This window comes from Felis catus, chromosome A1 (assembly GCF_018350175.1).
Source record: "Felis catus isolate Fca126 chromosome A1, F.catus_Fca126_mat1.0, whole genome shotgun sequence".
NCBI lineage: Eukaryota > Metazoa > Chordata > Mammalia > Carnivora > Felidae > Felis > Felis catus.
The window spans coordinates 207900555-207915270 of NC_058368.1; the positions used below are offsets into that span (position 1 = coordinate 207900555).

General features: G+C 47.3%; 1 protein-coding gene across 4 annotated transcripts in view; it reads right to left on the minus strand.

Annotated features, from left to right (window-relative positions):
- Nucleotides 1-14202, minus strand: part of OSMR (oncostatin M receptor) — a 52499-nt gene extending 38297 nt beyond the window's left edge. For 3 of the 4 annotated variants that reach the window (XM_023238974.2, XM_045037956.1, XM_023238963.2), the window contains exons 1-2: nucleotides 14075-14202; nucleotides 375-460 (exon numbers count right to left, since the gene is read on the minus strand). In XM_023238974.2, the coding sequence (XP_023094742.2) occupies nucleotides 375-447 (73 nt within the window). In that variant the 5' untranslated portion in view covers nucleotides 448-460; nucleotides 14075-14202. Of the gene's footprint in view, nucleotides 1-374; nucleotides 461-13778; nucleotides 13917-14074 lie in introns of those variants that run through there. The other variant, XM_023238966.2, reaches the window with a different exon arrangement.
- Nucleotides 14203-14716: the final 514 nt, after the last annotated feature.

A 14716-nucleotide genomic window follows, 5' to 3' on the forward strand; every position in this document is an offset into this window, starting at 1 on the left:
CCAACACTGGGCTAGTGTGCCCCGTCTCCACACGGCAAGGCGCAGAAGGAATTTCTCTGGCAATGGCCACGTAGAGTGTCTATACCACGAAGTTCTGCCAGATTAGATCCACTCACAAGTGCCTCGATGACCAGTGCACTGACCAGGAAGTCAGGGTCACGGTGTGGCTGATTACAATGAGCAATGAAGACCAGGATAGTCAAGACTAAGGAAACCATTACTCCTCACCAATTCCAAGTGATGGAGTGAACGGCTCACCAGTTCCAGGTAATTGCCAAAGAAAAGAAGACTTGTTCCACTTTTCTCCAAAGCACCAATTACCTTGGTTTTATGTGTTTTTTTTTTTTTTCTTTACCATTCTTTCCACTTCTTACCTTCACTCTGGTAAGTTTTCAAGGACAGCAATGCCAAGAGGAATGTTGTCTGAAAGGCTGAAAAGAGAGCCATAGGTTCTGGTTTTCTGAAAAAGATAAATTATACACAAGGAAAATTTTATTCAATTTTAGCTCTGAGCAGGTTTCTTTGACCCAATTGTGGTAGACGATGGTGTAAAGGGCTCCCACTCTCCTCTCCTCCCTACGTCCATGCCCCTTGTCAGGTGAGTCTGGAGCTCCCCCTGCCCCGCAAAATAAGAGTGCAGTTCCCTGCTCCGTGTGACTTGCCCTGACCCATAATAAAACAGAAGCAGTGGCGTGCCAGCTTGGAGCCTAGACCTCAAAGTGCCTTGTGTAATTCTGCTTGCTCTTCCGTGTTTCTTTGGCACGAAGAGAGCACTTCTGGGCTCCCCTCCTGGACCCAGGAGGAGAAGGAGCAACACGGGAGGCAGAACTGAGTCACCACGGCTGCTCCCCCAGGGGCCAGCCGAGCTCAGCCAGCAGCCGGCCGACAGCGGCCGATCCCTGGTGCAGGAGCAACGACTGTTCACAGTGAGCGTGCCACCGAGGCTGTGTGCCAATAGACACGTGACCTACCAATTTCTTCAGGCCAAGCGAAGGTTGGTAAAGAAGGGTAAAGCAAAGAAACGAAGTTAAATCTTTTTTTTAATTAATTTTTTTTTCAACGTTTATTTATTTTTGGGACAGAGAGAGACAGAGCATGAACGGGGGAGGGGCAGAGAGAGAGGGAGACACAGAATCGGAAACAGGCTCCAGGCTCTGAGCCATCAGCCCAGAGCCGGACGCGGGGCTCGAACTCACGGACCGCGAGATCGTGACCTGGCTGAAGTCGGACGCTTAACCGACTGCGCCACCCAGGCGCCCCACGAAGTTAAATCTTAAAAAAAAAAGGACCATGGTCAGAGAAGAGCTGTATTTGAATTGATTACTTACAGAGGAGTCATCTCCCTCAATAAAATTTCACCGAGGAAAAACAAGCACATTCCACCTAGAGAGAGAGGCGGTGTCTCATTGTTCAAAATAGTTTCCGGCTTTCCTTGCTTTAGAGGAGGCCTGTAAACGGCAGGTCAAAGAACTGCACTGATTCATCGGGTCCTTTGACCACAGGCCAATCTGAAGGCACAAAGAATGAACCTCGGTGACCTCAAGAAGGCTAACATGTTCTTAATTTGTAATAAGAGTGTTAGTCCACGGAAGCCTTGAGTTTCACTTTTTTACTTCAAAGTCTGACTCATCCCAGAGAGAGGCAATTAAACAGTTCAGAGCCCGTTTTGCCTCTGTCTAGCCACCTGGACCTCATCAAAAGCCAGAAAATCAGTGAACCACATCACCCGTTTTCACTACCCCCAACTAAATGGGAACAGCAGTGAAGACAGAAAAAGACTACACCAAACCATTCCATTCTTCTAGGGTAGTCAAATCTGCTTACACACGAGCCCGCCTGCAAACAGAAGCAAAAGTCTGCAAACGACGGCTTTCAGTCACAGTCCTTTAAGCACCACCTTCCACTACTTCTACTTTTGGCAGACGGGTCATGCGTCCCCCTCTAACATCCCTACTTACAACTTCAAACAGGTTCCTGTTACAATTAAATATCAAAGCCAGGGAGAAAACCAAATTCAAGAGAAAATCGTTTCTGCTCAGAGCCAAAGGCAAGGCAAAGGAAAATGCTGGCACGAAGCCTCTGGCGCTCAGTGTGCAACTGAAGCATCCTTCCAGTCCTAGTCTACGGGTACAGGATCTTCCCGTCCCAACACCGACATCACCTGAGGAACGCAGGGTGCCATGCTGTGAGGAAATCTCATCCCATAAATCGAAGACCAGATGGTTCAGGGAGTGAGGTAGGCTGCCTGATGTTCTCTGTACGAAAGGGCTCTTTGAAGTGTTTTTAGAATTTTGGAGTTCTGGTAAGTCAAACAGTTCACATGATGCAAAATGTAAACAAATCATAGAGACAGAGAAACTTAAAACCAAAAGTTAGAAGCCACCTACCCATCAAAGGTAACCAGAAATTAAAGAATGAAGTTTTCATGTAACAAAGCCAAAAATATGAGCATTTACAAAGGACTTGTTTCTATGGTCTGATGATCACAGGAAAGTCTTTGAGAAGCACCAGGACGGTCCCGTCTGGAAGTCCCGCCCTCCCCCACTGTCTCACACATGGCAGGTTGTGAATCCGAGGAGGCTGGCATCAGCAGCCATTCAGATCCACGGTTTTTCCTTTCATCTGTTCTGACGTGCACCGTTTTAGACGTGCTGGACAGGTGGCAAACGGGACACAGCAGTCACTGCCTGCACCTGGGCGAAGTGCTTATTTCCCATGGTGTGACTGGACAGCCCCCATCCCAACACTTCAGGCCCCAGACCACGCCAGGACCACTTGCAGAGGGATTACGGGTCCTGGCTGTCGTCTGAATACTCTGGCAAAATCAGTAAAGTTCACCAAAACTTGCAGAGTGACAGTCAGCAGCTGGAAGAACATCCCAGAGACACCGGTGTCAGCCTTTGGGAAACGCCGCACGAACAGTTTTCCCGACGCCTGATGCCGTGCGAAGGACACAGACACCCAGGGCTCTGAGTCAGCTGCTCCCAGGCCCCAGGTGACCCTGCACAGCCCATGTGGCCCCCACCCCTCCTCCTCTGTAAACCTGCCTCCAAAGACCCTGTGCCTACTCCGAGGGCACCAGCTCTTGGCTGGTGAGCTCCCCCACAACCACAGGGAAGAACCTGGAGGTGAAGGGGTGAGTGGCACCCAGACGCTGAGGTGGGAGAGTGCTGGGCTCATTCAAGGAACAGCAGGAGCTCCTGCTGCAGTGAGAGGTGAGAAGCAGGAGGTGAAAACAGAGGGTCCACAGAGGGAGAGCAGACAGGGAAGCATTTTCCCAACTGTGGCTTCTACCCTGGGGCAGGTGAGAGCCACTGGGCAGTTTCGGGACAGGAATAGCCTATCTCACTCACCAGAACAGGAAGAGACTGGTGGGGACAGGAGGGGGCAGGGGCAGTGGGAGGGACAGCAGTTAGGAAGGTCTGCAGTAGTCCAGGGACAATGGCACTGGCTCAGGCCACGGTCACGGCAGTGGAGGCGGAAACAGCAGTGGAACTCAGGAGAGATCTGACAGACAGAGCTGGCAGGGTGTGACAGGGGCTGACAAAGTCAGACATCACGGGTGGCCCCCAAAATGGCCTGAGCTCTTGGCAGAAGGGAGGCTGCTATCAACAGAGAAGAGACGAACAGATGTAGTGGGCTCTATCGAGGGCTCGGTTTGCAGCTTGCTACATTGGAGATGCTTATGTGACAGCCACGTGAGCTGGCTGGACACACAAAGTGGGGTCCATGGGAGGGGTCCGGGCAGGGGTAGAAATCATCCTCGGTGCATGCATGTGGTACTTAAGCCACAGGACTGGATGATCACCTGCAGACTCCATACAGACAGAGAAGAGAGGTCAGCACACGAGCTCTGGGGCGCCCTGCGCCCTAGACTGGACCCCTGATGCAGATCAATGACACTGAAGGATTAGGCCAGGCCTTCCTACGGCACCTGGAGGACAAGGGCTGAGTGTGAGTTGGGCCGGCGAGCCCCTTCAGCGGCAGTCAGTGCTCCGCCTGTTCTCCTAGGGACTGCTGTTCCGGAAAAGCCCACCGTGCCCTCTGGTTCTTCCATCAGGCTTTCTCTTGCCATGTCCGTGGGGAGTATTGCCACTTCCAGTGTCCAGTAAGAAAAGGAAGTCAGGAAGAATTCAGAAAGGCAAAACCACTTTCCTGCCTCACCCACACTACTTAGTTCTTTGCCCAAATCTGTTCTTTATTTCTATTTTTGAGATCTCCATCATTCCCAGCCAGACTATGTGCTGCCTGAGGACAGGCCTGGACCCGAGGCCCCACTGTCTATCATAGTCCCAGGACGTGGTTGTTACCCAGTAAATGAATAAACGTTTGTACTAATTTTCTCACATTCTTTCTTCTTTGCTTTCAATTTTATTTTATTAAGGAGATTCCTTTTCAGGCCCTTCTACTTTTCCTGTTGCCAAACATTGCCTAATTCCTAGTCTTTCATTGACATTTCTTCTCTGGGGAGACAAAGGGAGAAAAGAAAAGAAAAATTACCCACTCATTTTGTAGAACTTCTCATTCAAATCTTGTCTCTGTGCAAAACGAAGATGCCTTTGAACGTCCCTCAGTACAAACACTACAGGCACAACTTTTGCAAAGGGTGTGAGTCTGCCCTTCTTTGCTAGGACTTCTTGTACTGTCATTACTAAAATATTTATTCCTGGGAAGTTTCCTCACCATAAATAATCCCCACGAGAAGCAACATGACCAGTCATTTGCTTCCCAAGAACGGGGTGTGTTGCCAAACTTTTCAGAACTGGCTGGGTGCCCAGTGATGTCATATGCAAATTCTATTTTAAAGAAAGAAGCTGTTCATCCAGGAAGTGTGCTTGGGTGTGTGCTCCCTGTGAAAGAGTTCTGTGCGCCAGCACCAAGTGCTGCATGGCATGTTCCCCACATTTCCCAAGTTCATCTACTTTGTTCTTTTCTATGAGCACTGCATGTTTTGGGGAGCCCTTTTGAAAGGGCCTCCACCATTATAGCACAGGACGCATTACTTGTAAGGTTTCACTGCAATTCCACCCCCCTTTCCTCCTAAAGTATCCACCACCCAGGGGCACCTGGGTGGCTCAGTCGGTTAAGCATTGGACTTTTGGCTCAGGTCATGATCTCGCAGTTCATGGGCTCGAGCCCCGCGTTGGACTCTGTGCTGACAGCTCGGAGCCTGGAGCCTGATTTGGATTCTGTGTCTCCCTCTCTCTGCCCCTCGCATGCTCGCACTCTCTCTCTTTCAAAAATAAATAAACATTAAAAAATTAATTAACTAAATAAAATAAAGTATCCACCACCTGGAGGTGGTGCTCAAAGAAAGGTTTAAGCACTCCTTGTCCTCTCTTTAAACCTGCCTGGTTAAATGTGTCTACTAGTTTTGTAAGATCATCCCTTATTTGTGAGACTAAATTGGCTTATGCACAATCACTTTTCTTTTTTTTTTCTTTTCAAAATCTTTTTCATGTTTATTTAGTTTTGAGAGAGAGAGAGAGAGAGAGAGAGAGAGAGAGAGAGAGAGAGAGAGAGGCAGAGCATGAGCAGGGGAGGGGCAGAGAGAGAAAGGGAGACACAGAATCAGAAGCAGGCACCAGGCTCTGAGCTGTCAGTACAGAGCCCGGTGCGGGGCTTGAACTCACAAACTGCAAGATCATGACCTGAGCCAAAGTCGGATGCTTAACCGACTGAGCCACCCAGGTGCCCCTTGCTTTTCTTTTTTAAATCAACATTCAGTTAAAGATTCTTGGAACTTGTGACTGATTAAAGCTGGATCTTTGAGTGGTAAGTGAAGACAAAGAAAGGAATAGAAAACCTAGGTCCAAGGAGTATTCTGGACCTAAAGAAGATGTAGGAATTTAGTACATGCTAACGATATATTTTAAATCACTGGAGACAAGACAGATTATTCCCCAGAATCGTACTGGAACAATAACCTAGACCTTTGTGGGAAAAGGAAGCTGTAATAGTCAAGTGCACGGGCTCTGACATAAGAATGCTGAGGGCCCAATCATTGCTCTGGCACTTAATAACTATATCACTGTGGACATGTTACTTAAATGAAACCCATTAAGTAACTGGGTGGCTCAGTCGGTTAAGCATCCGACTTCAACTCAGGTCATGATCTCATGGTTCATGAGTTCGAGCCCCGCGTCCAACTCTGCACTCACAGCCTGGAGTCTAGAGCCTGCTTTGATTTTGTCTCCCTTTCTCAATGCCCCTCCCTTGCTTGTGTGCTCTCTCTCAAAAATAAATATTAAAAAAAAGAAACCAATCAAAAACAGATAAGCTACCCTGTAAAATAACTGATAGATGATATGAATCTGTAATTCACGAAAAAACGAAATATGAATAGCCAAAAGAGAATAAACAGGACAATATCATTACTAAATACATGCAAATTAAAAAAGTAATTGTATATGTCTGTATGTGGGTCTGCATGGTATCCAACTGGCAAAGCCTAAAAAGGTCTTAATACCTAGCATTGATAACAGTTTGAAGAAGCAGGCATTGTTACTCACTGATGGTCAAACAGCACAACTTTGCCAAGGTCATTTGGAAAATACCTATTAGAATTCCAGGGTGCATTCCCTTTGATCCAGAAATTCTATTTCTGGAATTTTGTCCTCTAAATAGTATGCTTGTATATGTGTGTCTGTATACAAAACTGATGTATTTTAAAGAGGGTTCATTGTGGTATTGTTAATATCTAGGAAAAATGAAAACATGAAATGTTTTCCGTGAAGTGTCCAAGTGTCCGTGAAAAAGAATCAGAAAATTCAATCGTGGTGCATTTCCACAAAGGAGTACTATGAAACTGTGAAAAGGATAAGATAGATCTATGTGCTGCCATGGAAGAATATCCAAAAAATACTGAGTGAAAAAGCCCATTTCAGAATAGCGTGTGCGCACAAACACCTCTGGAAGACGGGTGTGCGAGTGTGCAACCGTGCCACTCTGCGCTCCCTTTAGAAGGCTCTGCCTCAGGACCGTAGCTGACTGACAGCCTCCGCTGCTGCCCCTTTCCATCCGCTGCACATTCAAACCCCAGCCCACAGTCCTTGCAGGCTGCTCCCAGCAGATGATCGGGCCAAACTTTTTCTGCTCAACAGGGAACTCCTCCAATAGGCAACATTTGATCTACGTCTCCCCACTGGCCTGGGCAAAACATTCTCAGAACTGCATTGTAGGTGGAAGCCCCTCCCTCTCAATCTTCCTTCTTCCCTGTCACCTTGCATGGGATTTGCAGGCTTTCTCTGCCTCTTCCCGCTCCCTTGTCCCTTTATCCCTCACCAGGGCATTTCCCCCAAATCTCTTGCACATCCATTTCTGCCTTGCTGTCTTCTACTTCAAGGATCCAAACTGGCCCCCAAAGACACACCCAACTAGTAACACTTACAAATCTAGAGCTGGGATGGAGTAAAGGAGGTGAGCAGGATGGAAATTATGGTCAAATCTCTCAAGTGATGTAATTCTGCAACATAAAGCATTCTTTACAACATGTGCGTGTTTTACACATATTTACATATGCAAGTAGTGGCAATTCCATTACTTTCAGATTTGAACCATATATCCCAACAGGGTTAAACCAGTTGACAATAGTTTTTGATTCAAATCCAAACCATACTTGTCAAATAGACCTAAAAAAAGGTGGTGGTTGTTGTTGTTGTTTTTAAGTTTATTTATCTTGAGAGAGAGAAAAGGAGAGAAAGAGAGTGCGAGCAGGGGTGGGGCAGAGAGATGGAGAAAGAGAATCCCAAGCAGGTTCTGTGCTGTTAGCGCGGAGCCCAACAAGGGGCTTAATCCCAAGAACTATGAGATCATGACCCAAGCCAACAGTCATATGCTTAACTGACTGAGCCACCCAGGGGCCCCAAAAAAGATTGGTATTTTTTAAGTACTGGATCAGCCTACAAGCGTGTCATGTGTTTCTGTACGAAAACGTGATCTCTCAGATCCTGAGAGAATATAGGGGCTTTAAAAATGCATTTTCAATTACAGAAAGTAATCAATGTCCTGGGTAGAAAAACATACTGCCATTCCCTTCTGACAGACCGGCACACTAAGGAATGTGAAGTGACCTTGCTCAAAGCCCCCCATTGGACAGATGGAGAACAGAAAGAGGTGACCAAGAGATCACGTGACATACGAAAAGTTTACTCACATGACAGCATAGCTTCTGTTGACGTACAACATCTACTGTTCTCACATAGTAGGAGCTAATTCCATGTTTTCCAAGGGTTCTTTTTATCTTACATTTTTCCAAGTGTTACTTACATCTTACATTTTTCTATTTGGTAAGACACTTGAAATTATGGCTTTTTAGTTGACTTTAGATTTTATACTCAGACTGGATGTATTTTATGTGGCAATCGTCATCTTAAGACAACAGTTTTAAATAATCCAGAGAGTTGATTGCCTCAGTGATTTCAGATCTAAGACTAGAACTTGGTATTATATTTAGTGCCCGATTAACCCTCTGTCCTTAAAAAAAAGAAGAAGAAGAAAGGAAGGGAGGGAGGGAAGAGAGAAACAACACAACAATAACTTAGTTCAAGTTCTCTTACGTGCAAGTTCTCTAGCATATGATATTAAAAGAAAGCAATTTACAAGTCCTGTCAACCACATTTAATCCAATAGGAAATACTATCACCAGCAGTATGATTTTAAATACCAGTAAAAGATTATATACTCAAAGCGTGGATGAAGACCCGTAGCACTGACATCACCGAAGAGACTAGAAATGTAAAACCAGCCACACATTCGAGCTACCGAATAAAAATTTGTATTTAAAAAAGAATTCCTAGCGGATGTCACATGCACACCCAAGTTGGAGAAATACTACCATATTCAATAACTATTACATATTTTTGTCTCCCAGGATACTACTGATACAGAAAGGAAACATTTACTGGTTCCTTCTACGATGAGGTGCACTGCAGAGGCCATACTAGGATATGAAAGTAAATGTGAAAATGATCCTAGCCAGCACGAAGTGGACCCCAGCTCCCTGCCAGGTGCTGTGCTATGTGACCTGCATGAGTTTATTAACTGAATCTTCACAAGAGTCTTATGAAAGAAATTCAGTTATCATCCACTTACACAGGTGAGGAAACAAAAGTTCACAAGGTTAAAAGTTAACTTTGACACAGGGCGACATCGTTCTTCCAGAACTTGAAGTCCAGGTGAGTCAGTCCCCAGATCACAGTGCTTTTCCAAACACACTGCTTCCTCCAGAGTTGGAGCTCAGACCAGAATGGACATTAAGGCATAAAGAATTATTAACAATTATAAACCCTTAGAAACCCAAGAAAATCCAAAGAGAGATTCCAACAGGAAGTTTTTTTTTTTAGCTTGGCAAGCTATTTGTAAAGTTTATACAAAAGAGAAAATGACATGGGGTGCCTGGGTGGCTCAGTCGGTTAAGCGTCCGACTTCGGCTCAGGTCGTGATCTCAGGCTTGTGGGTTCGAGCCCCGCGTCGAGCCCCGTGTTGGGCTCTGTGCTGACAGCTCAGCGCCGGGAGCCTGCTTCCAATTCTGTGTCTCCCCCTCTCTCTGCACCTCCCCTGCTCGTGCTGTGTCTCTCTCTGTCTCTCAAAAAATAAATGTTAAAAAAATTTTTTTAAAAAACTTCTGTGTAGCAAAAGATAGTTAAAAACAAAAGCATTATGAATGGATAAGTAAAAGTGGTGTATGCATACAACAGAATACTATCTATTCTTAAAAAGGAAAAAAAAATCCATTACTTGCTACAACATGGATGGTCTTGGGGACATTTTGCTAAGTGAATTAAGTCAGTCACGAAAAGACAAATGCTATACGATTTCTCCAATCCCTGTGAGGTGCCTGGAGTAGTCGAATTCATAGGGACAGAAAGTAGAATGCTGCTTACAGGGGGCTGGGGTCGGGAGAAGTGGGAGTTACTGTTTAATGGGCATAGAGTGTCAGTTTTGCAAGGTGGAAAGAATTCTAAAGATGAACAGTGCCAATGGGTGCACAACAATAAGGGTGTACTTAGTAACACTGACCTGTACACTTAAAAATGATTAAAATGGTAAATTTTATATTATGTATTTTACGACCAAAAAATTGGGGGGTGGGGAGAGAATCACACTAGAAGAAATATTGAAATAATCTACAACAGACAAAGGGTTAAGATCCTGAATAGGTATAGAGCTTCTGAGATTCATAGGAATAGGAAAAAGCAACTCAATAGAAAAATGAGAGGGGCGCCTGGGTGGCTCAGGCAGTTAAGCATCTGAGTTTGGCTCAGGTCATGCTCTCACGGTTTGTGAGTTTGAGCCCCATGTCGGGTTCTGTGCTGACAGCTCAGAGCCTGGAGCCTGCTTCGGATTCTGTGTCTCCCTTTCTCTCTGCCTCTCCCATGCTCACGCTCTGTCTCTCTCTCTCAAAAAAATAAACATTTAAAAAAATAGAAGAAAAATGAGCAAAGGACATGAACAGAAGACACACATGACCATAAATATTAAGAGAAATTAAATTGCAGTAGTAATAAGCAAAATACAAATTAAAATGCCATATTCATTCATTTACCAGATTTGCAAATTTAAATGGAAAAAAAAAAGACAATGGCTGATGTTAGGAAGGATGAGGGAAGCAGATTCTCATGCACTGAATTTAAATCAGTACCTGGGGTGGGAGGCAGTGCTATGATTTGAAGAACTGTATCAAGTGAAAAAATGGACAAACCCTTGGACCCTAGAACTCTATTTCACAGAAATATTCAGGTTTACACACAAAGATGAATGCAGTCTTTCCTAAAGTACTGCTGCTAATGTTGAATAATCTGAAATCATCCAAATATCCATCAAGAAGGGAAAAAATGGATAAATTATGTTTCTAATTTAGAATAACATGTAGTCTTTAACAAAAGGTTTGTACTGACATGGAAAGATCCCTAAGACCTGGATAATGAAAAAGTAAGCTACACAATATATAGTTAGATCTCATTTACATACATTAAGACATATGTATGTGTACATATTATGCAAATGCACAGAAAAGAAAACAAAATCATGGAATGGTATTTACCAAATGTAACCATCCCTCTTCTGAGAATAAGAGTGATCATGGTAGTTCCACATTTCATTCCACATACTTCTCTATTTTTTTTAATTTTGTTTAATTTTTAATGTTTATTTATTTTTGAGAGGAAGAGAGACCGAGCAGGAGTGGAGGAGGGGCAGAGAGAGAGGGAGACACAGAATCCGAAGCAGGCTCCAGGCTCCCAACTGTCAGCACAGAGCTGGACACGGGGCTCGAACCCAAGAACCACAAGATCATGACCTGAGCTGAAGTCAGATGCTTAACTGACTGAGCCACCCAGGCGCCCCTACACTTCTCTATTTTTTTGAATAAGAATATAGTCAGTTATTACTTGAATTGCTTTTAAAACATAAAAATGAAATTCAGACAACCTGGAATATATAAATGTTGAAAAGCCAGTACAGTTGATGCTTGAACAATGCCAGTTTAAACTGCATGGGTCCACATACACACAGATTTTTTTCAATAAATACAGTACAGAACTGTAAATGTAGTTTCACTTCCCTATGATGTTCTTAAGAACATCTCCCTTTCTCTAACCTACTTCATTGTAAAAACATAGTATATATAATGTGCACAATGTGTTAATCAAATGTTTGTGTTATCGGGTCAACAGTAGGCTATTGGCAGTTAAGTTTTGGGGGACACAAAAGTTCTATGTGGATTTTTAGGCACCCCTACCGCCCGCGCTGTTCAAGGGCCAACTGCAGAACTAAAATGAGAAGGGAAGGAAGGCTGTGAAGCCAATAACACAGCTGTTGGGAAAGAAACTCACTTTCCGCAGCTACAAAGAAGCCTGCTTGGAGGGAAGGATATTTCTCACAATATTCTATTTGTTTGATTTTTCCCCATTTTACTTTTTTTTTTTAAATCAAGGAGGACTTCCTTTTCCAGGGAAAAGAGGGCCAAGTCTCCCTGTTCCTGTAATTGAGCAAGATGACACTCAGGAAGATTTCCTTCTACCCGAGCCAACAGTGCCCCAGCCCAGTTCCCACAGGAAAACATCTCCTTCCTCTTGTGGAAGGATATTACCACTGATTTCTCTTTCAAAGCCATAGTTTTCCTGACTCGGTTCCTTTTCTAAGACAAAAGCGCTATAAGAAGCATCAGAGACTCTGGCACACCTACACGTGCATCTCTGTAGGTGTTCCTGGCCCTTCAGGTTAAAGAAAGGGGTAGAAGGAGAGACCCAGTGCGTAAGTACTTTCCCCAATGTGGCCTGAGTGGGACACTGTCAAGGTGACCTTTGATACAAAAGGCTCAGACATATTTGCTGGGACAACACGAGGCAGAAGCAGGACCAAGATGTAAGTCACAAGGAGACAAGTTATAGCTGAGAATTAACTTTGTCTGGCAATGAAATATTAGGTGGTGAGCTCCCCGGCACTATTAGCTTCTAATAGTACTGAATGCTACCAGGGCAGATACAAATTGAGCACAACCTGAAGATTCTAAACAGGCAGCTCAAGTTGGAGTCCAGTGTTTTTAATAAGCTCCAAGGATCGGGGCCCTTCAGCCTCCAGGGTGCATTTTAAAGCAGCCCAGGAGGGAGACAAAGTAGGACAGTAATGAAGCACCACCCCCAGAACCACTCCAAAAAGAGTCCTAGAGTTTGAGGCACAGCATAGTGGTTATAAGGAGACTCCAAGCCAATTCCTGACTCTCACCTGTTAGCTGTGTGACCACAGACAAGTTACAGAACTTCTCTGGGCCTTGGTTTCCTCACTGATAAAACGAGAATGACAGAGCTATTCCCTCCCTCACTGGTAAAGCTTAAACGAGCTGGCATACGTAAAGTACTCAGAACAGTGCCTGGTCCATCGTATGAACCATTATTATTTTGCAGAGGAGGAAACTGAGGCTGAGGCGATGATTAACTTCACCCCAGTCCCAACGTCAGCTTTAGACTTGGGCATAACACCCAAAGCTTCTCTCCTTCCTGTTCAAATCAAATATACCATCTTTATTTCTATGGGATCCTCTACATGGACCCCCACTTTTACTCCTCTTGAGTTGGAGCATAAGCTCAGTCCCAAAGAGTCTTGGAGCCTGTCGGTTACCAAGTGGCCTTTCTCAGTGGCACCTCCGTGGCACTCAGTGGCGCCTCTCACCGCAGGCAGGCAGGCAGGATGCATGCGTGCATGGCTGGGCTGATGAAAGGCCAAGGACCATCAAGAAAGGACTCATGGTGTCAGGGCCAAAGCCCTGGGCTACGGGATTTTGGAGTCACCGCAGCCAGTTTTTCGGTCTTGGACAAGTTACTGAACCCCTCCATGCGGGGTGGAGGCGGGGGGCGTTTGCAAGTTTCCCGCCGCTCAACCGGCCAGCTCCGCGCCCCCTCCATTCGAGTGGAGGAGGAGGATAGGTGTCTGTCCCGCGCTCCCGCACCACCGCACCCCCGGGATGTCCTCGCTGCACACCGGGGTGAGCGCCGCCCACTTCCAGGTGTAAACAGAGGCCAGCAGGAGGGACACCACCGACAACTCCGAGGGAACTTTGGCGGGGGGGAGGGGGGGTGTCGGGGAATACAATCAACTCCCGTGGTGATGTGTTGGGAGAGAAGCAAAGGTGGATTAAAGTGGGAATTTTAATTCAACACACATTCCCGACTACTGAGAAAGAAGCGACGGGACTGTGAACTTCCAAGCAGGGAAGGAAACGCCGCGACGGACCCAGCATTGTGCGCTCTGGAAAGAATTACTCTTCACAAGTTACGCACCAGGCAGGCGGGCCAGAGGCGGGGAGCCCTCAAAGCACCGGCTCGGAGCGGGTCCAACGGTGAGCCAAAGCAAACGCGGGGCGGAGGCGGCGCGGGGCGGGTCAGGCAGGCGGCCGTGCGCCGGGCCGCGTCCAGGCGGGCAGACCCCGGGAAGGGGCTTGCAAAGCCGTCCGATCCTTCCGGACGCCGCGCCGGGTCCGCTCGCGGGCAGGGCTGGCGGGGCGCGGGGAAGGCTGCCGCGGGGCGCGGAGGAGAGCGAGCGGGCGGCGGGGTGGCAGGGCGGCGGGGGTACTCACCCCGCGGGCGGGCGGACGGCTCCAGGCCGGGTCCTGGGCGGCGCGGGGCCGCGGGTGCGGACGCCGGTGTGGACGTGCAGGGGCGGCCCCGCGCCGGGGCTATGAATCAGCTGCGGGGCGAGCGCCGAGGGGCGGGAGTTACGGGAAAGCCGCGGGGGAGGGCAGAGGGCTGAGGACTTTTGCAATTTCCCGTCCTGCTGCGCACTCTTGGCACTCCTGGGACCCACAGGAATTCTCCCCCTTTTGGTCCCGGGGGGGAAGCGGCCGGGACCCTGCGGGAGGCGGCCGGGACCCCGCGGAGGTGCGGCCCCGGGCCTCGGCGGGCGGGCGGGGAGCGGTGGGAAAGGAAGTGGGAGAGGCCTGGGAAGGAACAGGGGAACCCACGGCTCCGCTGGAGGCGTCGCGCGCCCAACACTCCTGCCCCGGCCGGCGGGCCCCGCAGCGGCGGGACGCCGAGGCCTGCCGAGGGCCCCGGGACCTGGTGTGACCGCGCGAGGCCACTTGTTATCCCAAGCGAGGGGGCGGAACCCTGGGCTCCCCGGCAGAAAATCTTTGGGCAGAAGACGAGTGCTTCAGCCAAACTTCGGGCTGTGTTTCCGCTAGGCGGTCAGAGCGACGAAAAGGTGTTTGGACAGTCAGTCC